General features: G+C 42.0%; 1 protein-coding gene across 1 annotated transcript; it reads left to right on the top strand.

Annotated features, from left to right (window-relative positions):
• The first annotated feature begins 1,969 nt into the window (after positions 1-1,969).
• On the top strand, positions 1,970-21,994 carry NAPG (NSF attachment protein gamma). Its single transcript, XM_035013788.1, has 12 exons — positions 1,970-1,977; positions 2,076-2,203; positions 4,195-4,279; positions 5,020-5,037; positions 5,694-5,724; positions 9,438-9,547; positions 9,656-9,722; positions 10,004-10,074; positions 15,682-15,760; positions 17,818-17,897; positions 18,444-18,573; positions 19,649-21,994. The coding sequence occupies exons 1-12, from the start codon at positions 1,970-1,972 to the stop codon at positions 19,787-19,789; spliced, it is 948 nt and encodes a 315-aa protein (XP_034869679.1). The 3' UTR covers positions 19,790-21,994.
• The last annotated feature ends 5,988 nt before the right edge of the window (positions 21,995-27,982 follow it).

A 27,982-nucleotide genomic window follows, 5' to 3' on the forward strand; every position in this document is an offset into this window, starting at 1 on the left:
GCTATGATTTGCTCAAATATATCTTCTAGTCCTCGCTGTCTCTCCACCCCCTCTGGGATTCCAATAATTCTGACCTTGGAATGCTTCATGGTGTCACTTATTTCTCTGATTCTATTTTCATGGATTCTGAGTTGTTTTTCCCTAGCTTCCTCTTTTCCGTTTTTATCTATTATATTGTCTTCCAGGTCGCTTATTCTCTTCTGCCTCAGTTACCCTAGCTGTTAGATTATCTAGATTGGATTGGATCTCACTGATAGCATTTTTAAGTTCTGCCAATTCACCTTTTATTTCTGCCCTTAGAGACTCTATGTTGCCATTAATTGATTTCTCCATTCTAGCTATTGTCTTCACAATTGCTAGCCTGAATTCCATCTCCGACATCTTGGTTATATCTGCATCCGTTTGTAAATCTGGTGCATAAGTCATAATCTCTGAGTCTTTCCTAATTTGGGGGTTCCTCTTCCTAGTCATTCTGTTGAGGGATGGTTGAGGGAATGTATAGAGTCCAAATTATTGACCAGAACCCAAGCAAGATGCACTTGTTTTCTAGGGACCTCAGGGTTGCTGGCCTCTTGTTTTCCCAGCCTGTCTTCTGGGGGAGGGACCTGCTGTGCTATTACTCAGGCAACCCCGTTTGGGAAGAGTTGCCCCGCCCCCCTGTGGCAGGGGATGGGCTCAGTGGGAACAAGTTTATTGGGGGCTTTTGTTCTCTGGCGGCTTTCCCTGGCAGCTTTCTGCATCTCCCCCGAGAGTCAGAGCAGAAGAGACTGTTTCCAACTCTCTGCCTCAGATCAGAGAGATCGCAGTCTGTTCTTCACTGAGCTCTCCAGCCATAGTCTGTTCGTTTCCGTCTGTGCTGCTATAAACTGCAGGGTCCTGGGTTGTGCGCCCCTCTTCAGCGCCCCCAGTCCTGCCTCCAGGTCGGGGCATGTCTCTGCCCTTTGTGCTTCTGAAACCGCCAGCCGCTCCCAGTTTGCACGCACAACCCCGCTGCTCCGGGTTTCCACCCCGGGGGCTGCGCTAAAGTCCTTTTCCCGTCGCTCCCGGTCTGCGATTCTGTGCCCCGCCCCCAGTGTGGCAGGCTGTCGCTCACCGGTGGTGTAGGATCCCCACGGCCAGGCTGCCTTCCACTGCCGTTCATCCTCCGATATCTGCCCGCAGAATCACACCTCCCCGCTTCGTACCTCGAAACCAATCCCCCGCGATATTCTGTTTGTAGAGATCCAGATCTTCTTACATCTCAGGCAGATTTCATGGGTGCTCAGAATGGTCTGGTAGATATCCAGCTCAATTCTGGGGACCAGTTGGAATAGGGTCCCCTACTCCTCCGCCATCTTTTTTTCACCAATCAGTCACTGAGTTACTTTAACCTGAAAGTCTGAAATTACTTAAAAAAGAAATAAAATAAGATATTGAAGAAAGAGTAAGTAAGGTAAGGACTGAAAATTGATGGACCTTTGCTTTGACATCTGAGAAACCAGTAGTGATCCTAGAAAGCAGCTTCTGTTGTTCTTACAACATCCTCATTTTTCTGGCTATCCTTCCTGTTCACTGGTGGCTAATTCTCAACCTGGTTATTGCTCTGAATGTTTGTATTCTGTTGTCTTTCAGCTCGCTCTCTGAGATCTCCCTGGCAGATCTTAACTAGGCCCTTGGTGTGGCATATGCCAGTGGCTCCTTAGTTAATATCTCTAGCCTCTCCTGAGCTTCAGTCTCACGAATCCAATTGCTTACTTGATGCTGTGCTTCAGAGGGTCTCAAACTTTTATGCACCTCAGGGCTTGTTATACCCTGATTGCTGCTGCCACCCTGGAGTTGGTGGTTCTGTAGGTCTGGGTGAGATGAGTTTATATGTCTAGCACATTTTTTGGTAATGTGGTCTGGGGACCAGGCACTGAGAATCTCTGCTGTACTTGGCTATTATACAGACATATCAAAACGAGAAAACCATGTCTGTGATAGAGGGAAAATGGCGAGGTTGTATTTCATTGTAAATAAATTTGGGTGGAGGTGGGTGAGATGGGGACTTTGTACCCAGTGTCTTTTTTTAATCACCTACAAAGCCATTAAAGCAGGATTCTGACTTATAAATGTGGTTGGGAACTTCTGTTAAATGTGTCTTCTTTTCATTTTAGCCTGAAAACTGGTTTTTTAAAATGGAAACCAGATTATGACAGTGCTGCTTCTGAATATGGAAAAGCAGGTATGTGTGATGTGTGACTCCAATATGTGATCTTAACATAGGCTGATAACTTCATCTCTGCAAAATACTTACACTTAATGCTTTCTGTGAGAAATTAATAATTAAACAAACCTGCCCAAGCCCTTGTTTTTTTCCCACTTGTTATTTTCAGATGTGTTGAGGGCTGAGTTAGAAATCCAGTGACCTGCAGCTCTCTCCTGACAGCAGGGGCGAGTAGGGTTGGCAGTACATAGCTGCAGGTTTTTTGCATTGTTCAGATATTCTTGAACTTTAGTCAGTTGCACACTGTTTCCAGGAGTTTTTGCCATATGCCTCTATTATACTTCCTATAATTGAATAAAGACTTTTCTTTGTTAACTTTTTATTTTTTAATTTAGCCTTATTCTGAGCAGATCTGCAAATCCTATGTTTGTTTGGCACGTGTTTTTTTAAGAACCGCACTTTTGAGATATGCTGATAAATGTTGGTGAAGAGTTAAGCTATATAAGTATTTGAATAAATTTATTTGTATGTAAGATAAAAATCTGCAGTATGCAACAGAGAGGGACCTTACTGAAAATTTAGCATTTATTTATAGAATGATAACTTTCAGCATATGCACAATTATTTTGGATGCAAAGCATAATGCGGTTTTTGAAGTATTCTGAACACATTTGCAGTTGTGTTTCAGTCATAGCTCAGATCACGTTTGTTAGCCTAACATAGAGACCACCTACATAATGTGCTTTTGATAGACTTTAGTTTCAGTATATCACCAAAGAATAGAAGAATCAGGTAAATAGAAAGCTAATGAGTCTTCAACACTTTTATTTAAATCCTGACTAAATTCTCTGTTGAATTACGCAAATACGTCCTGTTTAAAAGGAAAATTATTAAAAGTTCAAACTTCATATGGATTCTGTGGACACCTTATATAAGAACGCTTTTGTAACTGGAGGGCACAACATTTTGCAACTCTCGTGAGGGAAATTTATCCCAGGTTTGTTTTATAAGCATCTGAGACCAGGAGCTGCTGTCACAAATACATATTTCAGGTCATATTTTCCCATTAAATCATCCTTTGTTTATTTTCTTTAAGGAGTTATGCAAAATATATTTAATCATTAGAGTAAATTTTTTAAAAAGCAAAATGTGGAAGTCCAGGGATGAAAATAGGTCAATAGTTTGTTTATTTTCAGTATTTTATTAAAGAGAATTTTAAGAGTTTGGTTTTAACCAAATTTTTTTTTTTTAACAGTGTCCTTTTTTACTTATTTGTAAAGAACCCTTGGCAAGTTTCCCAAAATCTGGAAGATCCTATTTTAGGGCCACTCCTTATTGTTTTGCTCTGATGATGACACTTTTACAACAGTGAGCAACATATTTTAGCTCTTTGGACAGTGGAGATGTCATTTTCATAGAAACCTACCAAAGAATTTAAAAGCTTTATTTAAAAGAAATGCATTATTAATGTTTTAGACATTTATTTCAAGATTGTGCCAAAAGGAGGGTTCGTTGTACAAAAGTTGAATGTGTTTATTGGTCTTCCGTTTCTCAATAATTTAAAAGATGGAATAAACTGTAACTAAAGTACTGTCTTTATTATTAAATGTAAAACTGGTGAAGTAAGGTAGTGTCTTTTGTGACGGGACCTGTTATTTGGGAGTATTGGTTTGACTGATGCGATCTTAGTTTTTCAAAGCTTAGGTGCTGCTGTTAAAAAGACTTGGTTTTGAGTGGAAGTGGCACTAATTTATTGCCAGTAGTCTACGATTTAACAAAACAGAACACTAAACTTTTGAAAATACTTCTAAGTTATTGGTAATCAAAAAGGTTGTAAGAAAATTCCTTAGAAAAAAGTAGCATTGTATAAAATTTCTTAACGTATTTGATTAAAATAAGGATATTTTCTAATGCCTCCCCCCTGATGCAGATTTTGGTAATGATTCATTTGAAGTTTTTTTAACAATGGATTAGAAAGTCTGTTTGTTGTTGTTGTTATTCTATTTCAGCTGTTGCTTTTAAAAATGCCAAACAATTTGAGCAAGCAAAAGATGCCTGCCTGAGAGAAGCTGTTGCCCATGAGAATAACAGGGCGTATCTTTTTCAACCTTTACAAAGAAATTCCACAATTTGATGATTTGGACAGCAACTCATTATTTTCTTTTATAAATTTGCTACATGTGGACTACGATGCTATTAAATTAGAAAATGATTAGAAAAAGATCTGTATTTTTAGACTCCAAAGGAGCCTTTACAGAGACTTTTAATCATAAGGTTCACACTGTTTTGCAGAGCTGTATTTGAGAGTTTATTTCTGTTGTTTCTGCATTTGCTTGATGCTGATTTTCCTTGGGATGAAGTGAGGGAAATGCACAGGTGCTGAAGAATGAAGCAGTCGCGCGGGTATTAGAAATGTATAAACTGCTCAGTAAATATTTTTAAAATATAGTCTTTCTTGGGTATTTGGAAAAAGATTTTTAAGTAGTTTAAAACAATAAATTTTCCTGAGGTATTTTAAAACTTACTAAGTAAAAGATGTCTGTTTTATCTCATTTTCAAATTATGGTTGTAAATAACTTTGCATTGCAGTGACACTTTTCAGATTAACGGGCAGTGGAAATAGCTTAAAAATCTATGTAGTGTTTTGTCAGTGTTTTTGTGAATTATGTAGTTGTGAGAGACAGCAACAGGCGTAAAATGATTGCTTCATCTGTTTGTAAAATTTGTCTTTTGGAACGAACTAGGGCAGTTGACATTGTTTTTTAAATAGCAGATCTTTGGAAACTGTTGATTCGGTTTTTTTCCTTAATTTTGACTTTGTTACATCCATTCAGTCTTTTTCATGCTGCCAAGTAAGTAAATATTTTCCATGTTTTCATGTATTTGGAGATTATGTTTTAAATGTTTTTCCGTAGGTCAGTAAATTTTTCCTAAGTTACAAATCCATAAATAGTGAATTATTTTGTATTGATTTAAATAAAATCATCATTTCCATTTGTTTCGGTCTTTACCTGACCCTTAGAAACTAAGTCACTCCTAACTAAGTTATACAGTGTTTACATTCAATTTACCAAATATTTTTAGGACAATTTTCTTCAATAACCTATGAAAAAACAAGTAAGTTAGAATCTTTTTTTTTCCCTCTTTCTTTGATAGTTAATAGTACTTGAGGAGAGAAATGGTCTTTCTCCTGCTTTTGTGGAGAGTATTTACTTGTTTCAAAACTTGTTAGATTTGTCACATAGAAAGTCCTTTAACCTTTCTGAGTTTTACTTAATTTTGCATTTGCAAAATAAAATCCCTTTAGCTCAGATGTCTGTTGTTTCCAAGGCATTATTGCCCACAAAAATAAAAAGGAAAAAAAAATGTGTTATTAAAAGCTAAAGCAATATGTAGTGCCTGAGCCAGTTTAAACTGACATAACTTCTCATATCTGTGGTAGAAAGTTTCTCCTCCCCCTTATTTCATTAACATCTCATCTGAGAAATTATATTCTCTTTGTTTGCAGAGCTTATGAGCAAGCTGGCATGATGCTGAAGGTCAGTAATGTGCCATAACTGTTCTGTAGGTAAAATGAATTAATAACTACAAGGTGTTAAAGTAAATTTGTGTGGAGGTTGAAAAGTCTCCTAGCTGTAAGGCAAGAGGTGCTAAGATTTCTTATCCAAAGTAATGCTAATTGGACCCAAGGGTACATTGTATGTGTCTTAAGATAGGGAGTTTTAAAGGTGAAATTTAAGACTGTATTGAACAACAAGTTTCTAAGCTCTGTAACCAGGAGAGTGTTGCTAGACAAAAAGCTGTGTGAGAGATTTCCCTACTTCTGAGAACTTCAGGACATTTTAATGTCGTAAAAATTTACAAGTATATGTATTTTTTACTACCCTTGGGTTATAGAAAGAAGAGATTTTTGCTTGTTTTTTAAAAGTTGGCATTGAAGAGAACCTTAGACCTAGGCTATTGCTATTTAATTTTGATTCTTATTGAATAGAATAGATTGGCTCATGTGTCTGAGCCACTTTTCATATTTCTGCCTCTTAAAAGCAGGCTGGAAATTAATATCCTGTTGTGGTAAGAAAAAAACATGTACTTTATGACACTTTATGACATTCACTCTCAAAGTATGCCAAGTAGCAATTGAAATTGAACATTTCCTTTCCATTTTTATGTTCCCTAATATAGTAAAAGCTGTTTGAATTATTTATTATAAAGCTTTGTTTTAAGAACTCACACTTTAGGGGCACCTGGGTGGCTCAGTCGTTAAGCGTCTGCCTTTGGCTCAGGTCATGGTCCCGGGGTCCTGGGATCGAGCCCTGCATCGGGCTCCCTGCTCAGTGGGAGGCCTGCTTCTCCCTCTTCCACTCCCTCTGCTTGTGTTCCCTTTCTTTTTTGTGTGTGTGTGTTCCCTTTCTTGTTGTGTCTCTTTCTGTCAAATAAATAAATAAAATCTTTAAACAAAAACAAAAACTCACACTTTATTTTTATTTTTATTTTTTTTTAAAGATTTTATTTATTTGACAGAGAGAGACAGTGAGAGAGGGAACACAAGCAGGGGGAGTGGGAGAGGGAGAAGCAGGCCTCCCACCGAGCAGGGAGCCCGATGCAGGGCTCAATCCCAGGACCCTGGGATCACGACCTGAGCCGAAAGCAGACGCTTAACGACTGAGCCACCCAGGCACCCCTAAGAACTCACACTTTAGTAAAACTTGTGTTTTTTTAAAATTTCTGTGACTTTTATAATCTTGCTGATTTTTTTAAGTGAGTACATGCTCATTGTAGAACATGTAGAAACTGGAAAGACCAAAAAATGTTAGTAATGTATTTAGGTTTTTTTTCTCCTAGTTATTTTTCTATGCACATACATTTTCAGTTACATACACACACAAATTGAGAAAATGCTCTATACACAGTTATCCTACACTTTACATTTAGCTTTTTAATGCAGATTTTCTACTGTCATTTAAAAAATTACTTTCATAATGCATATCAACAGCTTTAAGAATTTTCATAGCCAGGAATTCCAATTTTGTGACTCTCTTGTAAAGAAATAGATAGCAAAGATTTATGTGTAAAAATGTTTACTGCATATTGCTTAACAAAGATAGCAATTACCTAAATTTTTAATAATAAAATACTTAAATTATGATGCTTCCTTATAAGAAGCTGTTACATAGCCACTGGAATAAAGCTTTTCTGGATAAAACAAATGTGCAACCAGATTGATATTAGGTGATGCAGGTCAGGTTATCAGCAGCAATTTCTTAGCAAATAGAATTTTTTTTATAGCTGAAGGAGCCAGGTTATCTGCCCTGACCTTCTGTTGTCCCAGTTCCCCTGAGAACTAGGAAGCTCCCAGATGGCTCTTGTCATCTTGGTGTACTTTGTGCCTATTATTAGGATACATTCCTTTAAAGTACAAAAATGCTAGAACACTATAATATATAATCCTCACAGCTTCAGTTTATATTCTAACATCTGTGCTAAGACTTGAGTCTTCATCAAAAGATATTATTTAGACATAATTTCCGTTGCTTTAGTATCTGTTTAATTTGAGGATTTGAAGGTACTACTTTGAATGAAGGAAAAATAAACCTAGTGCATAGGGGAAAAGACAAGAGAAAATGCTTTCTGGCATGCTCTTGTATTTAAATTAAATGCCTTTAGACAGTCCTCAACGGCATTAGGGGTCCTGAGCTACGAGGCCCAGTGTTAATTCCGTGGGTTCAAATTTCCATCAGATTGTCATACAGACCTTCATATTCATCCCCCAACAAGGCTTTAGGAAGTGATAGTAGGTAGAAGGAAGCAGAGTGGAAGACACCGCTTGTTGGAGCAGCCTCTGGCTCTGTCATTTTACAGCTGTTAGATTTCATAATCTGGGTGCGCCTGGGTGGCTCAGTCTGTTAGGCGTCTACCTTCAGCTCAGGTCATGATCCCAGTGTCCTGGGGTCTAGTCCGGCATCTGGCTTCCTGCTCGGCAGGGAGTCTGCTTCTCCCTCTCCTCTGCCCCACTCTCTCTCTCTCTCTCTCTCACTCTCACTCTCTCGCTCTCAAATAAATAAAATCTTGAAGAAAAAAAAAAGATTTCGTATCCTGTTTGCTCCACAGAAACGGGAAGGTGACCAAGGCACACAAACCACTAAAATAGGCATATTTTTATTTTCTTCTTGATGATTTTGGCATGCTACAAGACCATGGGGAAGAATATAAAATAGTGTAACTTTTAAGAAGGCAGCCCATTCTTTTTTACTCCATAGCTAAATAATAAAAAAGTTTTATGTGGAAGTTAGTAAGAATGAGACCAGCAAGTTTGGTATCCTAAAGAATTTGTCAGTTCAGTGAGGGACTGAATAGTCAGACTTGAAAACAGCCCTGGAGCTGTCAGCATGGAGCCTACTTCAAGATCTACTATGGCAACCCTAAGTAGAAAATGTCTGTAAACTTTATGTCTAGCTTTTAAATGACTTTTGTTCCTTTTTTAAGAAGAGTTTTGACTTGCTGATAATAGATACAAGGACCACAGGATGCTGAGACCTATGATTTCATAGTAAGACACAGAGTTCATGTGTTGGTGGCACTCGTCTTGGAAGAGGGCTGCAGACTCAAATGAGCTCAGGATGTGGGGAGTGACTGGCGTGCCCAGGTGTGGAGGGCAGGCAGGAGTGGGGAGAAATGCGGCCACTGCCAGGAGGCACCATGCCTCCAGGGACAGCTGCTGACAGCCCCAACCCATTTTTGCCATGTGGGAACCCGAGCCTGCTGATGCCACAGCTTGTGATCTTTTATAAAAGTAGGAAGCCATAGAACAGAACCTTTTTAAAAGGATCTGATTTAAAACTACTGAAGCAAGATACAGTTGGAAATGAGGTATAGCCCTTGAGCTGCCGGTTCACAGCCTTTGGCATAGGCTTCATTTGTAGTAGGGACTCAGTAAATGCTCAAAGAATTTATAAATCTTAGAAAACAGTTAAGAGCAAGCATTTTGGGTTCAACCATTTGTAAAGTTTTTCTGAAACTCTAAAGTGGTGATGAACTCTGTGTAGAACTTAACTGATACCTTTTTAGTTTAGCTAAAAGAAGCTTGGTGGGGAAGAATAACCATATGAAGGCATTTTGTCTTAAATGTATTTGTTGTTGTATAACATTTTGAATCATCTACCTTCATGAATTAGGAATAAAATGATTTTCAGATTGTTAATTCTGCATGTAAATTGATGCACTTACTGATCTGTGCTGGATGCTTTGCCTGAAGGAGATGCAGAAACTCCCTGAGGCCATTCAGCTGATTGAGAAAGCCAGCACGATGTACCTAGAGAACGGCACGCCTGACACAGCAGCCATGGCGCTGGAGCGCGCCGGCAAGTGAGTGTGCGCACGGCTCGCTGCGGGGGGGCCGCTGGCGGGCTGTCTTAATGAAGTCCTTTGAAAAACGTATTGCTCATATACGTCCCATCTTCTTGTCTAATATAGGCTTATAGAAAACGTAGATCCAGAAAAGGCTGTACAGTTATATCAACAGACAGCTAATGTGTTTGAAGTAAGTTCGAATTTGATTTTTTCCCTTTAAGTATACTTAGAATGTTTAGATCCATAGCCTGTAGGAAAATAGAGAAATGCAGTGACTGCTTTTTAAAATTTTTCTGTGCTCACAGATGAACTGTATTTTCTTATTAGTTAATAAAATGGATTAACAGCTTTGGTATTTCCCCCCTGCCACCTTGATCGAGTGCTGTTACTTGTTTACCAAATAACTATTGGGAGGAAAAAAAGACTCCTAGATTAAAGCAGCCAATAGTCTCTTTTCTTTGATTCCTTCAGAATGAGGAACGGTTACGACAGGCTGTTGAATTACTAGGAAAAGCCTCCAGACTGTTGGTACGAGGACGCAGGTAAGCTTTCCAGACTGTGTTCCTGTGGATCCAGGTAAACCTCCAGTACACATTTGGAACTGTGAAGTAATTTGGGGAATGGCTTATTAATCTTTTTGGTGTAAGACATAGGCATACCAGGATGCCTAGTAGAAAGAGTGATGTCTACAAGATGGAATACTGAATTAAATATCAAAAGATTTGCTGTTTTTCTAAACCGATGCCGAAATGTATCATGCCTTGTGCTTTTATTGGTTAAAACCTGGCTCAGCAGCAGGAGAGAGCAGTTTTCTTTTTTTTTTTTTTTTTTTAAGATTTTTTTTTATTTATTTATTTGAGACAGAGAGAATGAGAGACAGAGAGCATGAGAGGGAGAAGCAGACTCCCTGCCGAGCAGGGAGCCCGATGCGGGACTCGATCCTGGGACTCCAGGATCATGACCTGAGCCGAAGGCAGTCGCTTAACCAACTGAGCCACCCAGGCGCCCGAGAGAGCAGTTTTCTTGATACATTATTTGGTTAGGTTATAATGTGTTTTTCTTGAGGAGAAATATCTGCGTAAATATCTAAGTGCTCACCCATGAAAATTGATAGGTTCTTGCCAAATAGTGTCATTAAATAGGGTATTTGGTATTTGTTTTTCATCCTTTGAACATTTGACTTATGGCATAAATAGATGGACCCCAGAAACCTAGAATCCTATTGGCTTTTCCTTTGTTTTTTACTTTACCTTAATTTAAGCTTAGTAAACATTTTCTGTCATTAATAAGATTCTGTTTGCCAAGATGTTGTTTAGTAGTATTTAAGGTAAACACACTTAGAAAACTACAAGTCTGAAGATAGATCTTTTCATTAAAATTTGCCCCTAGTTCCCCAGTGACAGAAAAGACGCAAGATAATTTTGTGAAGGAACCAAAAAACAAATGACTAAAGAATCTTTTGACCCCTTTCTGAGATTGAATTTAATGTCTTCATGGAGACTACGGATTCTAAAATATAATTCAAACAGGCTTAAAGTAGCATCAGAATAAATAAAAGAATTAATAACACTTGCATGTTGGTATTTAGATGGACTACTGCATAAGACCTTCTTTCACTGATTGGGTTTTTTTGTTGGTCTAAATGGAATAGTATTTTTATTTTGTTTTTAAATTAGGACTTTTGTATTAAGCCATGAGGCAGAATTTAATTTATACATATCAGCCTTGGGTCATTACCTTTATTTTTCTTAATTCTCTTGGCTTCCTAGAAATGCAAACACCTGGAGTGCTAACTCTGGCAATTCTCAACTTATAAATGGTAGTATAGTAAGTTCAGGTTAGTCCATGAAAGTGTTTCTTTTTTAATTTTTTTTTTTTAAGATTTATTTATTTGAGAGAGAGAGAGAGAGAGAATGAGCGAGGAGGAGAGGGGGAAGCAGGTTCCCTGCTGAGCAGAGAGCCCGACGTGGGGCTCAATCCCAGGACCCCGCAGATCATGACCTGAGCTGAAGGCAGATGCTTAACTAACTGAGCCATCCAGGCGCCCCCTGGAAGGGCTTCTTACGGAACCAGAGCTGTTTGTGGTGATAGTCCCAGGTGTTTCCAAAGAGCTGAACTATAAGATAGTACCTAGAGTCTGACCCTTTGAGCAGGGCCTCGCACTTATAGAAACAGGGAATGGCTCCCTGGGCTCTATCATTCTAGGGCAGACAGGCACGTTCTGGCATACTTTCACCTCCTTTTCTCATCCACTCCCCTAACAGTCCTCCCCCACGGCCCCCAGTGCTTTCTTAGGGCCCGAGGCTCCTTAACCACTGAAGGCCTAAGAAGCAGAAGTTGGAGGTAGGGGCAGAGAGTAAGCACCCCTCTCTGTGTAGGCATGGGCTCTGCTTCAGCTTCCCTAGGGTCTTTCTCCTTTTGCATCTGCTCCCCTTCTGTTTTCCAGACTGAGATTATCTAAAGCTGGCTTGTAGCTGGAGTAGCAAAGGGGAGGAGTGGGCCAGGACCTCCCCAGGAGGGCAGCTATGCAGCGTTTTCCAGCTACATAGGCATGTTCCTCTGGAAAGCTCCACCGTGGAGTGGTAGCCACTATCATTCGCAGAAGTTACTGGTTGGTTGTGACGTGTGTAATGAGAACCGTTATTCTAGAACAAATACCAAGTTTTCTTCACAGTCATGGAGAGTGGTATGGAGATGCTGGAAAGGTGGACATTTATACATCTAGGGCAACCGGTACATCTTTTATTTACTTTGTTTTATTGCTTTTTTCTTTCTTTTTAGTAAAAATGCATTGGAAAATTGATAGTATTTCATGCAGTGTTTTAAACAAAAATTTTATGGAAATAATTTAAGTTCTATAATGATACAAAAATTGATTTAAATTTATTCAGGAGTGTTAAGGAATTTGGTATTTGAAAACTACCACTGTGTATGGATAGCATGAAAAAATTAAAAGTAAGCTGTCACAGTAGTGCCATCGTGAATTTTTGTAGTGCAGGGTGAGAAAAACCTGGAGGATTTTTATTAATAGAAAGATAGCTGGGAAAATTTTTGTGATATTTGAATATTTTGAATATATATTTTCATTATAATCTGAATTGGGGCTGCCATTTGTCTAAAAGAAAATAATAATTTTGTATGTTTATAAAAATAACATCTAATAGGGTATAACATGCAATTTTAAGTTTTATGTTTGTTACATTAAAATAATATGCCTATATTTTTACAGCAACATTTAATTCTAACTTAACAATAGTTTATATCTTAGTATAGCAAAATTAAATAATCTATGTAATATGTTTGTATTAGTCTCCTGTTCTTCCCCCATTTCTGGAGACCCGTAATTCAAAAGTGAGTCAGAGTTAATTAGGTTGCATCTGTGAGGCCTTAAATCAGTACCACACCAGTGCCTTTGTTCCCTCCTGGAAAAGGCCTTTCCAGTTGATCTGACTTAGCAGGGAGACATACATTCCTCTGCCTTCCAGAGAAGTTCTGTGGCAGCTGAGCTGATGGCAACACTGTGTGGTTGGCACTCAGTGAACCAAATCCAGAGCTTTCCAGAGCTTTGTCATGATTCCCAACAAGGAGGAGAATCTGACTTCTCTGTCATTTAACCACCCCCCCTACCCCCACCTGACTCCCCACTTTTAAGGCTCTCAGACTCTTACCAGTTGAGTGAGACAGTCACTACATTCTAAACTCAGGGAGGCCCAAGTATGTGTTTGTGGAGTAGGTACTAGTAGTTAAGCATAATCACTAGGTTTGTGTCTCGCATAATTTTGTCCTGTCCGTTTTGGTGCTAAGGTTTATTGGGGTGATAAGCTTAGTTGGCAATATGATGAATTGGTTGAAAAATTTTGTAGGTAGTTAAAAATATGTTCTGGACTTCAGGAGGCAGTTGGGGCCAGAGGAGGAGTTTTGAGTCATGGTGAGGGGGATGACCATTGAAAGCTGGGTTGAGTAAAGTCCTATGACAATTTACTGCCGTATGCACATAATTTTTGTGGGGCTTACATTTTATTTTTGAATTACAGGAAGATAAAAACAATTTATTCTCTTTTTAGCAAAACCAAATGCATTTTATTTTGTTAGGAGTATTAAGAATTACCTCTGGGTTTCATGATAGTAACTTATGAGTAATTTCCTGGATGCAGTTGAAAACAATTGGCTTTATGTGTCAATTTCATGGACTTTTAGCCAAGTTGATCGATTTTTTTGATTACATATAAATACACAGTATTTCTCTTAGATGGCTGTTTTGCTAGCTAGCTTTTAGCACATGGAAATGCTATTTTTATGCCAAGGAAATAAGTCCTGTGGGAAGAATGCAGTCTTTATAGTTAAATATGTGAAAACCTTAAAACATTAAGATTCCTACTAGAATAATATAATGTGGATGTTATGGTCACTGAATGTTCTGGTGTAATGTTTTTTATAAATAGAGTCTGGGCTAAGCTCATGGTCATAATTACAAATGATACAGATAGATAAAATCTCCCATATTAATTTCCTTTTCTATATGACAACCACAAACAAACCCAACAGCTTAAAACAACATCACTTACTGTCTCACAGGTCTGTAGGTTAGAAGTCCAGGCTCAGTGTAGCTGAATCCTGTGCTCAGGGTCTCACGAGGCTAGACTCAGGTGTCTGGTATGACTGCGATCTCATTCTAGGCTCACTGGTTGTTGGCAGGATTCCTTTCCTTGCAGCTGTAGGATGCACACCCATGTTTTCTTGTTAGCTATTGGCTAGGGGCAGTTCTCAACTCTAGAGGTGCTGTGGCCTGTAGTTCCTTGGCTTGTGCCCACTGGACAGTTTATAAGATGGTAGTTTGCTGCTTTTTCAAGGTTGGTGAGAGCACGTCTCTCTTGACTTCAATCTCTGATCTTTCAAGTGCTCATTGATTAGGTCAGACCCATCCACACATTCTCTTTGTTTCACTTAAGTCAGTTGATTAGTATCCTCACAGGAGTGGGTTCCATCATATTAAGAGGTTGTGCCCACATTCAAGAGGAGACTATACAAGGAGTGTATATGAGGAGCAAGAATCTTGGGGAACAATCTTAGAAGTCTGCTTCTGTGCCCAATTTATAAACTGGCTTTGTTCCCAGAATTTAGCAAGTTGATCTTTGGAAATTCAGAATGCATTTCTCCAATGAGCCTTATTGTATGAGGTAGTAAGCCAGGGCATGGCCCACAAAAACTCAGTTTAATTCATATGAGTTAAAACAAGCCATACTGTGTGTGTATGCACGTGCACAGATCTTTTTAAAAGATAATTGTTAACATACAGAAAAGTATAGTATAACATTTTTATATTTTAATTTGGGTTACAAAACAGCTTTTTCCCCCACTGCATTCTAACATGCAGACTGCTTGCCATTTTGGCTTTTGAGGTGAGAGAGATGGGTGAGGCCTGCACACTTCCTTTAGACACAGGTTAGATGCCAGGAAGAGAGTCCCAGGACAGGGGCACGATGCACCTATCTGAAGAGGTGAGGAGCTGCTTAGGGCGTGCTGGTCTTGAGGCTGGGGGAGGGGAAGGGTTAGGGCTTTGGAGGATTGGGGGAACAGTGTTAGCAATGCCTTTCCTCTTCATCCTGCCACCTGAGTGGGATGGAAGAAAAGGAAAATGGGTGAGAGTTGGCAGGAAGGACGTTGTCTTTGGCTCACTGAGGCAGCAGTGGAGAATATGGTAGTGAGGACGGAGTGGGGGAGGGAATTCTCCAGCAAGCAGGAAGTGCTCTGGGGGTGTCTGGATGGCTTTAGTGGAAGGAAAGAACTCTGGGATGATTAAATCGGGGCTTTTCTAATGCTTTTCACAAAAGCTTGCAGAGCAGTTTGTTGAATTGGTTAGATACTCATTAATGGATGATCTTTACCAGACTTAAACTACTCCGTTTGAAGTAACCTATCCTTAAGTTCTTCTGCTTTTTGTCTGTCTGCTTGATGCATGAATGGGCAAATCAAAGAGTTTAAAAGATAAGCCAGATGTGCAGAGCTCATGGAAACTTTGTTGCAGAGCAATTGTTAAATATGCCTGATGCCTTTCTTTTGCTAGAATCTATAATATCAAATAGAAAAGTGATCTCTGCTTTAGATCATTTAGAGCTGCCTTATTTGACATTTCTTTGTTTTGTCTTTAGGTTTGATGAGGCAGCACTTTCTATTCAGAAAGAAAAAAATATTTATAAGGAGATTGAGAATTATCCAACTTGTTACAAGGTATGTTTTGAAAGTGCTTATTTTTGGCTTTATATTTGTTAATTTTTCATATTGGTGTAACTATGTACATGGGAGTACATTCCATGGATATTTTAAAAAATAATTTTGACCAAGATGGAGTAAACCCACTATAGCCTATCTTTCCTGCTGATTACAACTAAAACTTCTGGACAAAATACAAAAACTTCTGAACTCTGAAAAATAAGAGCAAGAGGAGTGAGCACTTGGAGAAGCAGCCGGTGCGGGAGTGGGTGTCCCTGTTTCTCTTGTGGCCTTGCTTGAGAGAAGCCCCCAGTCATGGAGCTGGGCAGCAGGTGCTGCAGCACCTAAAACGCCCAAGGAACCCATCTATCCGAAGTTTCTAACTGGAGGGACTGGGAAAAGCAGCCCCATTGTCTTCTTGTTTCTCCCCTGGCTTTGCTCTGAGGGTGAGCCCTAGTCATGGAGCAGCAGCTATGAGAGTGGTGCAGCAGATAAAACACCCCAAGAGCCTGAGTCTCTTTGGTCAGAGGAGCTAGGACAGTGAGCTAGGAGCAAGGAGAAAAACCCAGGAATCCCGAGTTGTGGGTGTGAGCAGGAAGCACTCTGCGGCAAGCACTATATCCCAATATAGTTATCCTCCAGCTCTGCGTGTGGTGGACAGACCCAGAGCAGCAGAGCGTAGGCTTTGAGAGCTGCAGTAAGGTTTGATCGCCGCCCAGGATGCACAGCGCCCTGTCAGGGCTCTTGCTTGGGGCCGAGCCGCAGCAGGGGGCAGAGGCACTAAAGACTAGAGCCACTGCCCACCACGTGCGGACAGACCATGCATCTGAGCCTGACTGCTGCATTGCCTGCTGAAAACCTTCACACTCTCCTGAGAAGTATAGGAGAGTCTACGCAGCAGAACACCCACAGCGTTCAGGATACAGTCCCAAAGCACTCAACATAGGAAGTCAGGAAAATAGGACCAGTTCCCAAGAGAAGACAACCAGTGCCAATCCAGAGGTGACCCAGATGTGGAAATTACCAGGTCGCGACTTTGAAGCTGCTATCTTAACTGTTCCATGAGGTGCAAAGGTAAACAGATGAATGGACAAAAGAACTGTGTTTTTGTTTTATTATGTTTTATTTTTTTTTTTTAAAGATTTTATTTATTTATTTGAGAGAGAGAGAATGAGAGAGAGCACATGAGAGGGGTTAGGGTCAGAGGCAGAAGCAGGCTCCCCGCTGAGCAGGGAGCCCGATGCGGGACTCGATCCCGGGACTCCAGGATCATGACCTGAGCCGAAGGCAGTCGCTTAACCAACCGAGCCACCCAGGCGCCCCTTATTATGTTTTAAATATAAACTAAAAATGAACTAAATGAGAATTTTGAAACTGAAAAAGCAAATGTCTGCAGTAAAATACTGGATGAACTTAATCTGATGATGGAGATGATAAAAGATTAGTGAACTTAAGGACAGATCAATAAAAGTCCTCTGAAGAATAAAAAAGATGGAAAAACACTTTTTGAAGAGCTGTTTGCCAATAAGATCTTATCAGTCACATCTTTGGTCTTATTAATGCCTTTGTTGGCGTACAAATATTATTGTTCCTATTATCTAAAGTTTTTGTTCATTCACCTTTTTCCTAGTATTTAAGAATTCCAAAGTATTGTGGAGTCATGGGTCCTGCTTCAAGATTTCCCTTTTCAAGATTAAACCTATATAGATAGTTACGAGACTTTTTTTTTTTTTTTTTACAACGTGTGGTGCTTGTGTTCTAAGTTGTGTTATTCAGTGTGGTCCTCAGACTGGCAGTATCGGGACCACCTGGGAGCAGAGTCTTAGGCTTGCCTCGGACCCCGCTAAATCAGTCTTCATTTAACAGGACCTGGAGTGGTTTCTGTGCACAGTAGCGTTTGGGATATAGTGCTTGCCGCAGGGTATTCTCCCTCGCATGTCCCGTGGAAGTTACTAAGAATTTATCAATCTCTGTAGGCAAGCCAAGACTCGAAAAATTAAATTTCAGATGTCAGGAAATTGACTTCACTAATAAATAGATGTCAATTTGGATCATAATCCCCTCTTTTGTTTTAGAAAACAATTGCTCAAGTCTTAGTTCATCTCCACAGAAGTGACTACGTGGCTGCCGAGCGGTGTGTCAGGGAGAGCTACAGGTAAGACGCTGGCAGCCGTGTCCTGGCCTGCAGTGTTAGCATTTCTGTCTGTCAGTGTAAGATCACTGCTTACACAGCTCTTCTTGGCCATGAAGCTAGTTTTGGTTTTTAATAAATTTCACGGTGGGAGGAGGACTTACCTACCGCTTCAACAGGATTTTTACAAGTTGTGATCTTTCCTGGGTTTTTCTCCTGGGGATTTCATGGGAGTGAATGACTAGAGTGATTTTGTTCCATTTGCCTTCTGAGAAAAAAAGAACCAAAAAAAGAGTAGAGAAATGTTCTCAGATTGCTTTACAGGAAGATCATTTCTTGTTGGAGGTAGTTAAGATGAGTGGTCCAATCGGGGGACTGTTGACATTTCGGGCTGCCTAATTCCTTGCTCTCGGGCCTGTCCTGTGCACTGTGGGATGTCTAGAGCATCCCAGGCCGCTAGCCACTTGTTAACAAAAATGTCTGCAGCTATTGGCAAACATCTGTTGGGGGTGGGGGCAGGAGGCAGAAGCCCTGGGACAGGCGGAGACCTGTGACTCCTGCCTGCTGTAGCATCCCAGGGTTCAGCGGGAGCGAAGACTGTGCTGCGCTGGAGCAGCTCCTTGAAGGCTACGACCAGCAGGACCAAGACCAAGTGTCTGAGGTCTGCAACTCGCCGCTTTTCAAGTACATGGACAATGATGTAAGTGGCCTTTTGTCCTTCCTCTTGACAGGTGGGGGCTTCTAGCGAGATGATTTTTCTCCTATGGACTTGTGAGATTTCCCCCTCTATTTTTTACCTCCAGCTACTGCTTACAAAGGAATGTGGCATTGGCACTGAATTTCACCGTAGGCTTAGATGGCTGAGATGTCAGCCATGTGGCTTTACAGCCATTTATCCAGCCATCCAGTGGTATTGACTGTATGTGTATTTTTTAATTGGGCTCCATTTCTTAGCCTCTTATCCTACCCCTTGACCTCTGTAGTTGCTTAGTTTAAGTGTGTTTTAGGCTTCACTGTCTGAAAGGGGCTCATCAGGTAGTGGCCTTTGTAATTGGATAGACTTGTTGGAGGCCCACTTCTGTGACAGCTGGTTGTGTGATGCAGGTTAGTAATTAACTCTGTAAGCCTCCATTAACTCACCTGTAAGCCACTGGTCCCTGTCTTGCCAGCCTGTCCCGCAGAATAGAGTGGTCTGCATGTGCGAAATGGCCTCACACACTGCTGTATTCAGAACCTGAGTGTGATGGCTTTCCCTTTTCACTAGATTTCTGAGCCCCTGCTCATGTGATTTGGTATCAGATCAGCTTGAGACCTTCAGGGTTTTTTTGTAACGATGTATGTAGAAGGAATCCGTTGTTTTTTTTGGTCTTTTTTTTTTGTTTTTTTCCAGGTAAAGTTTTACATAGGCTTTTGTAAGTCTGATTATTTTTAAAGAATTTGTCCCTAGCTTAACTCTTTTCATTTACTCAGCAGATGTTTATTTTGTAGGCACTGCAAGTATTACTTAGCTGAGTGTGTCCTGATTATCTCCAATTCCTGAGTGTGATGTATAACTGATATTTTTACCAGTTGTGTACCTGCCACGTCACGGTCACAAGCCATCTGATGGCAGAAAGTATTGAATTTTGTTGTGGTTATTTTTCCATCTAAATGGTAGTATTGGTTTTCCTGAGGTAGAAAATGAAGATCCGTCTCTTATTGATAGCTACTGTGGTCACGTGGTATATTGAGATTCGGGTTATCTGGCTTCTGAGAACATGCTTTGTCATTGACAGTATGCTAAGCTAGGCCTGAGTTTGGTGGTTCCAGGAGGGGGAATCAAGAAGAAATCTGCAGCACCACAGGCTAAGTCTGAAGGCGCCACGGCCCCCACCGCGGAGGAAGACGAAGATGAGTACGCAGGAGGCCTGTGCTAGGGCCTTGCTTTGCCGCAGAAAGGAAGAGAAGAGTCCTGACACGCCATTAATGGACTTGGACCTTGTCTAAGGGGATCCAGACTTCATTGCAGTAGTGGTTTTGAAAATGCTAATAAAGACCCATGTTTAGTCATCATTTCCCTAAGTACCCACTATGTGAAAACACTTTTTTTTCTTTACATAAGAGCCTTTCTAAGACATCAGCAGGAATTAACAGAAAAATATACGGTCACATTTTAATACAGTTGATTTTTAAATTTGCAAGCCACAAATTGTGTTCTAAACAAAAGGGACACTAGGCATAGAAATTCTTTTTTCTTGGGCTTTTGTGATTTATTGTTAGAGGATTTCCTTTACATTTTATTTAATAGTTGCTGCTAAAAGTGAAGTTTACTGAGTTAAACAAAGTATTTTAAACTTTTGTTTTGAAAAGGAAGTTTATCCCCATTGATACTAGATACATCTAAATTATCAAATCTTTAAATCTTTTCAGAGGTAAGACAGGGACAGGACCCATGAGCCTTACAGTATTATTTAGCCCATAAAAGGTATGTTTAAAGTCTTATGTTGTAAGTTGAAAGTTTTGAAGCTATATTCAACTCCTTTCTGAAATACATTTTTTCCACCAAAAAAACACACAGCAGCTGTCTCCAAATCCATTTGGTTCTTGGCTAAATGGGAACTAATGAGGACTATTATGCATTCTAACAAATAGGTAATGTTCCCATCAGTCTAGAATATAGACCTTTGTTCCCTCCAAAATAATTTCTGATTCATCTAGAGCTGTTGTGGGACAGTTAATGTGGCACGGGGACACTGTGTATACCGCAGGCGTGTAGCTGAATGGAAAGAACTGTTTCGGAGGTGCTTCTGTTGAGAGGACTGAGCTGCCAATATGTCAGTTCTTGTAGGCAGTCCTAGAAAGCTATTTGTGAAGCATTCCTTTTTCACCCATGCGGCTTGGCCCCATCTCCAAATCTATTCACTGAAGAGAGGCACCCATCAGCAGCAGCGTGCGTTCTGCAGGCAGATGCCACCCAGAGTGGTCCCCGTTTACACAGCCCATCTGCCTCTTCCCAGAGCCGGCCTTCTCCGAGTGCAGGTGCACAGTTTGCTGCTCCCTGAAGACGCCAAGGTTTGTCCTGATGTCTGGTTTTAGCCACAGCTGGTTCTGAGGGAGAGGAGGACTTAGCCAGGTTGGCATCTTCTGTGGCCAGTGCACTTGGCTGGGGGGTGGGAGGGTAGAAGTTGTTATTGAAGATCTGATTTAAAACAGTAACAAATTTAATGCTTTGATTCTTCAAGTTACTTGCATAGTTCTGCGGCAGCAGCTCATTTTCAATAATTGTGTGGAGACGAACTTTTGAACAATCTCAGCGAGGCTGTATTTAGACATTTGTACTGAATGGCACAGTAATACTTCCGAGAGCCCATCACTGCTGCTGGGCCCTTTAGATCCAGTCGGACACTTCGGGAGTCTCGTGTTCATGCTCATGTGAGCTAAGCAACCATCTGTCTAAACAGATTTGGCAGCACTTAAAAGGTATTTTGGACCATTTGTTTATAGATTACATTACCCATTGCAGCCTTGGAAAAGTTAAGTTTTACATATTAAAAATGAGGAGTAATTCAGTGCATTCTGTATCAGCAGGGCAGCTGACCCTTAACAACATGAAAGGCTCTATTTCTTTCAAGTGCAGCCTCTCCCCCCCCCCCCCCCCCCCGCCCACACTTAGGAACTAACGAGCCAGGACTTGGGGATATTTCTTTGATGTCAGGGTTATTCTGTGTGGTGTCCAGGAAAGAGCCCTCGTTCCATCTTCATGCATTTTATTTTTCCATGTACAGAAGTCTTTATCCTGAGAATGTGGTCAGAAGTGGGAAACGTGTGTTTACAACAGGAAAAACTTTTCCAGAACTCGTGTCATCACTTTTACCAAAGTGGAAGCCTGCATGAATATGCTCAGAATCGAATACTCAGTGTTCTATTATATTGTAAGTGAAGTCAATCTAGAAATATATTTAATATATTGAATTTATTTGTACATACGCAGAATATTATGGTATTTGTGTATGGAATCTGTGCTTCCTATTTTTTCCAGTTCTTTGATGAGTAAATATTAAATGTGTTGTTATGGAAATGTAGATTATTGCTTCTATGGGAAGATAATTATGAAAATAAAACCTGAAACTATGTAAGTATGATTTATTACTATTGCTCATTTTGCTTTGCTTATTTCCTTTTTTCCAAGGATACATTCTTAATTATTTATGTGATTCCAGCTATATTACACAAGAATGTTATTTTGTTCTCTTAAGTTGTATGTTCTGTTCTCTGGGAGTCAGTTAAGTACCTCTAGGAGTTTAAACTATCTGAGCTTTTTAAGATACTGATCACCCAGTTACTATATTACCGTACTACCTGTTACTTGGTGAGATGGAAGATTTTATACATCTTTCAAGAGGATCATTCTTTCATTAAGGGAGATGATGGAAAGTCAAGTGCATCACTTCCAGGATGGACCACTTATTGTGGAGGACACTCTTGAGTTCCCTTTCCCCTGCCACTCGGAACCATAATGGTCCCTTGTCCATCCCTGATAGCGGGAGCCATGGAGCAGAGCCCTCAGGTCACCTGTGATGCACCTGGAGCAGGAATGAAATCGGTTTCCAGTGCATCTTAATACGTAAGGAATGTCTCAGGATTTGGACATAAGTTGACTATTACTAATTATTCAAGAAATTTTTGTATTTATAATTTATATTCATTATACTTAAGAATATAAACCTGGAGTAAGGCACATTTTGCTATAAAGTGTAATTAGTTGGTCTTTAAGAAGAACTTACTGTTAAGAGTTGAAGGTAGCCGTATTGTGCAGCACGGGCAAGCCAGGCTCCTGGTCCAGCCTGCCTGCGTGATCCCAGCTGACTGCTATGGATCTTGGGCAAGCTAGTTTCCTCACTTAACCACAGGAGCATCACGGCGCCCACTTAAAGGGTGGCTTTGAGGATTAAATGAGTTCACAAATGCAAAGCACTTAACAGTAACTGACAAATAGTAGGTTCTCAGTGATGAATGAGGTCATGAACTCTGGGAGAGAAAAGGCAGTTAATAGTTACAATTTTGACAGCCAAACTTTGTGGGGAATTTACACATTTCAGATTACAGTTTAATTCATTTTATCTAAGACCTCATTTTATTTTCCTCATGGCCCGATTATAACCGAGGACCTAAAGCCTTTGTTAGGGACTTACGTCTGTGCCTGTTGGCACCTCCCAGTTACACTGACTGATGGGCTACAGCTCTCAGGCTCTGAACATCCAGGATGCTGCCTGACCTGCCTCTCCCCAAGTTTTGTTTGGATCCTTCATTGCTCCATGATCTCTTGGAGGCCGACCTCTGCCTGCCTTCAGACCACGACCGGGGGCTCTGAACCTGGGGGTGTAGTGGGGTGAGAGCCCAACATCTCCCTCCTCCCTTTGGAAGCTGTGCTACCTTTCAGCCCTGTGGTGGGCCCTTGGCGGTCATGTTGAAACACTGTGTCCGCACCTGGCCACAGTGGTTTGGTCCCAAAGTTGGCTTCTGACTTAAGCTGAGCAAATGAGGGTTCATTCCCTCCCAGAGAGGGTGGGATTTGCTCTCACTATCCCGATTGCTCTCTCTTCATCCTGCTTTACTTCCTAGCACTTCTCAGTACTTGAAATTATGCTATGTATTTATGAGTTTATTGTCTACAAACGGTGAATAAAATGTGAACTCCATTAAATTAAAATACGGCCTCCATGAGAGCAGGGCCTTCATTCTCCTTCCTCACCCGTGAGTCTTCCGGCACAGTTTTTGGCTCATAGTAGACATTAAATAAATATTAATAGATAGCATGAACAAAAGCACTCAACAAATGTTACTGTTTGCTTTTACTGAAATTGGCTGGTTTTCGGTCCTGCTCTTTGTCACTCTTAATGTGTATTAGCCAGTACTTACCCAGTGCTTTTCAAACCGAACAAGCGTAATATTACTAAGTTCATGGGCACCTGGGTGGCTCAGTTGGTTAAGAGACTGCCTTCGGCTCAGGTCATGATCCTGGAGTCCCTGGATCGAGTCCCGCATCGGGCTCCCTGCTCGGCAGGGAGTCTGCTTCTCCCTCTGACCCTCCCCCCTCTCATGTGCTCTCTCTCTCAAATAAATAAAATCTTTAAAAAAAAAAAAAAAACGTAAAACTTCTCTGATTTAAAAAATATATATATTACTAAGTTCATGAAAACTTTTAATTACGGGCTTCTTTGTTTTCCCCCTCCCTCCATGCCTAATTTAGAGGGATGGAACATAGCCTGCTAGATATTATTAGGCCAAAGCACATGAAAGACTTAAAGATGTGCTCTGAGGGGGCGCCTGGTGGCTCAATCACTTAAGTGTCAGTCTTCAGCTCAGGTCATGATCCCAGGGTGCTGGGATCGAGTCCCATGTCAGGCTCCCTGCTCAGCGGGGAGCGTACTTCTCCCTCTCCCACTGCTGCTCCCCCTGCTTGTCTGTTCTAGCTTGTTCGCTCTCTCAAATAAATAAAAATCTTACTAATAATGTGCTCTGAGAACTATGTGAGCACATGGAGATCAGTTCAGCTACCTGCCTTCCAGGGTATCTTGGGTGATTTTCAGGCTACAACTACTCCAGATACCAGAGCCAAACCATAACGTTTTATTGCTTGAAGCTGAGGTACAGTTTGGCTTTGATTTCCCGGGGGTGATCCATCAGAGGGATGGTGATTGGGAAAGAAACAAATCTGAAACAAAAGTGGTTTGAGCTGCACTGTTCAAATCTGAGGACTCATACACAGAAACCTTGCCTTTCCTCTTGAAGCCCTTCATAAGCTCCTTTTAGAAACTGGGCTTCCCAGGTCAAGAGGTGGAACATCCTCCAGCTTATATCTTTGCCCTGAAGACCCTGACGGTGAGAACTGTCAGCATTGCCATAGCTTAGTGCATAGACAGCTTGCAGAGGATTTCTGTTCAAAACGAACTAGTGTTTCACCTTCAGTATGCTTAGGTTCAATCCTGATGCCAGTAGCTCCTTTTAACTGTGGTGTTAGCCAACGTTTCTTGGGGTTTGATGGAAGAGGATTTTAACTGAGCCTGTATAAATGTCCCTGGGCAGAGGGATACCTCCCAGAACCATGCAGATAAATAATTTTAACTTCAGGGCCAAAATCAAGCATGCTCAGTGAACTCAACAATCGAACTGTGATGTTTAGAGCATTGTAGAATTGGCCACACGTGTTTTGATACATTCCCAGATTTGGAAAGTGGTTTTGTAGCTGAGTTACACTTTCCAACATCCTCAACAGCTTCTTCGTTCTCTGAATGTCTTTGTCCCCCCGTCACCTCTACAGAGGCCTCATAGCTCAAGGTCCACCTCCATGGCTTTTGTGTGCATACAGACAGCTGAACAGCCCCCCGGAAGCCAGACTGTGTCGTCACCTGGCAGACATGTTTGAGAGGGATAGCCAGGCTTACGTTCAGAGCTGAACATTGGCTTAAACATTCTAATGCAATAATCCTAACCAATTCTCTTGGCAAATATGGTGGGTTTATATATCTGTGTTATCAGAGAAGGGTGTAGAAGGCATAGAAGGCACGAGAAGAAAAGATGAATGTGATGGAAGTATTAGGATTTATCAGGACCTGACTGCTGTTGAGACCCTGGAGACTTCTTACCCCACTGGTGCGAATTCATCCGGTGAATACGGACTGGCATGTTAGCGTGTGGCTACATGGGATGGTGAGCAATGGCCCTGCTCCCCACTTCCCGCACCCCCTTGCACCAGTTGTGTGCCCGCAGACAGCTGCACAAGGGAGAAAACGCAAGGTTCCCAGATGACCTAGAGCTAGGGCTGCCAAGAGGTGCTCTGCAGCTGCCAGAGACCCCAGCCTGGTCTTCAGTGAGTCCAGGCTTGGAGGTCCTGTCTAGCCAGGGTCAGGGGGATGATTTTCTGGGCCCCGTGCCAAAATGAAAGTACAGGCCCTTTTCTTCAAAAAAAGAAAAAAGGTATATTTCCTCTGCGTCTCTCTGTGCCTGTCACAGTGTTTGCCTTTGCTGTTCAATGTGGGTCCTTCAGGAGCAGGCCCTCGTGGGGGCTGGGGGGCCCTGGTGTGCAACCCGGCACCGGGCTCACACTTCATGTCAATCCCTTGCGCACCCAGGTCACTGTGTCAGCCCAGGTGGCTGCAGGCTGCTGGGCAGGGGCAGGGAGCCGGCTGCTGAGAGCCCATCCTGTGAAGATGGGGAGGTGGACCCCACATGAGCCAAGGCTCCAAGGCCCTGGCACACCCTCCACTGACCCATCACATGTTGCTTACAAAACACAGACCCAAAGACAAGATTATTGAGAAATTCAAGACAACCCTGGGTGTGGGCCCCTGTGAACATGGACCCTGTGCAAGTGCACTGGCCACCTACCAAAGGCCAGAAGGGCCTGAGCCCAACCCCGGCATGTGGCCGCTGGGAAGCGGGGCTCAGGTCAGGTCCACATTTCTTGCTCCTGGCCTGCAGCTGAGCACCTGGGAGTCCCTTTTACCCCCACTCCAGCTGTTACTCCATCCTGGGGATCTTAGTTCTGGAAGGTGGGTGAAGATGGATCCAGCCAACCCGGACGTCCTCACAGTCATTAGCAGGAGCAGGCCAAGGCCTTCCAGGCTCTTTCCTGCGGAGTAAAATAAACACAAATAGCACTCCTCACGCTAATATTGATCCCTTCTCATGATCCGGCTTCCTTGAATGATTAAGCTAAGAGACACCCCTGGGGGTGAGGGGAGGGGCAGGGAGGTTTAAGGAAATGCCAGGGAAAGGCTGCTGAAAAGGGGATTCCTGTATTTACCAACCGATCCTCGGGTGCTTCCCCAGCTGTGATTTTAGCCTGCCTGCGTCCATGGGTTTCCTGATGTTTCGATTTGTTTCTCCTTTGCGTTCTCAAGTGCAGGGAACACATGTCCCCAGACCCACACAGGAAACAGAGGCCTCCCTCCTTAGAGATGCGAGGAGGGAAGCAGGGCAGGGAGAGCTCATGGCCTGTCCCATCTGCAAGGAGACCCGAGGGTAAGGCATGGGGGATCTTGGAGAATGCGTGGAGAAGCAGAGAGTGAAGGAGACCTCAGACCAAGGCCAAGGGAAGCCGCCTGCCCACGTGGGAGGCAGGAAGCCGGTGGAACCAAGTCAGACCAAGGCACGACTTTTCTCCGGTCCAGGGGTAAGCTGGAGGTGAGGCGTGTCCACCTGGGGAAGGCCTGCCGCAGGGTTAGCGCTCACATGGAGCCCCTCCTCTCAGACCCTCTCCAGATCTCACCTTGGGACAGAGCCCTGAAGACACACACCTCATGCTATTTTTTCCACCACAAAACATTTCTAGAATGGAACCCTTATTTGTTGCGTATTTCTCTCCTCCCTTCTTGGGGCCTGATTATTTAGGTTTATCACGACAGTTTCTTCAGGGCTCCAGTGTTAGAATTTTCCAGCCACCAGGTGGCGTCACAGAGCAAGCGTAGAGCGCCGGGCCAAGCCGGCAGGTGCACAGTGCCTGGGTCTCTGACTCCAAAGTTACTATTCAGACAGACTGCAAACAAACTATAGCATGGGTGAATAGGACTCAAAGTTACCCATCAGACAAAAACATGCAGCTGTGTGTCTGTCTCTCTGAATCATGCACATAAGCTTGTGTGCACTCCTATGCAAACCCTTGGTTATATTTATTTACCTGTTATTACTCTCTTAGCACCAAATTATGGCATAAAATTATGTAGTGGACGTGAACCAGCCTGGGCCTTCGTGAAGCCTCTGTCCTGGGCTACTTCTTCCTGCAGAGGAGTGGGTGGCTGGGGGGAGTGGAGAGTGGGAAAAGGGGAGGAATAAGGGGGTGTTAAGAGCATTTGGTCAGGGCCATTCTTTGAATGGACCTGCCCCGCTTGTCAGAAGTCATTTAACTTCCTTGGCTCTTGCCCTCTAAATGCTAGTTGTGTCCCCCAAGCATTGTGACAAACCAGCAATGTCCTCACACGTCTGCAGGTGCCCCACCCAGGGTTGGGCTAATGTCCTTTGTTGGGAACCAAGAGAGCTTTGAGAATATGAGGAATTCTTAATCTCAGGAAACATGAGGGTTGCTGGAGTGGTGGGGGGTGGGAGGGATGGGGTGACTGGGTGATAGACAC

Source organism: Mirounga leonina, unplaced genomic scaffold (assembly GCF_011800145.1).
Source record: "Mirounga leonina isolate KUSES-001 unplaced genomic scaffold, KU_Mleo_1.0 Mir_167, whole genome shotgun sequence".
Classification (NCBI taxonomy): Eukaryota; Metazoa; Chordata; class Mammalia; order Carnivora; family Phocidae; genus Mirounga; species Mirounga leonina.

Excerpts from the sequence above, each read along its gene's own strand:
- NAPG (XM_035013788.1), top strand. Across the intron at positions 2,204-4,194 it reads TTCTGAATATGGAAAAGCAG|CTGTTGCTTTTAAAAATGCC; the intron begins GTATGTGTGATG and ends ATTCTATTTCAG. Across the intron at positions 15,761-17,817 it reads ATTATCCAACTTGTTACAAG|AAAACAATTGCTCAAGTCTT; the intron begins GTATGTTTTGAA and ends CTTTTGTTTTAG.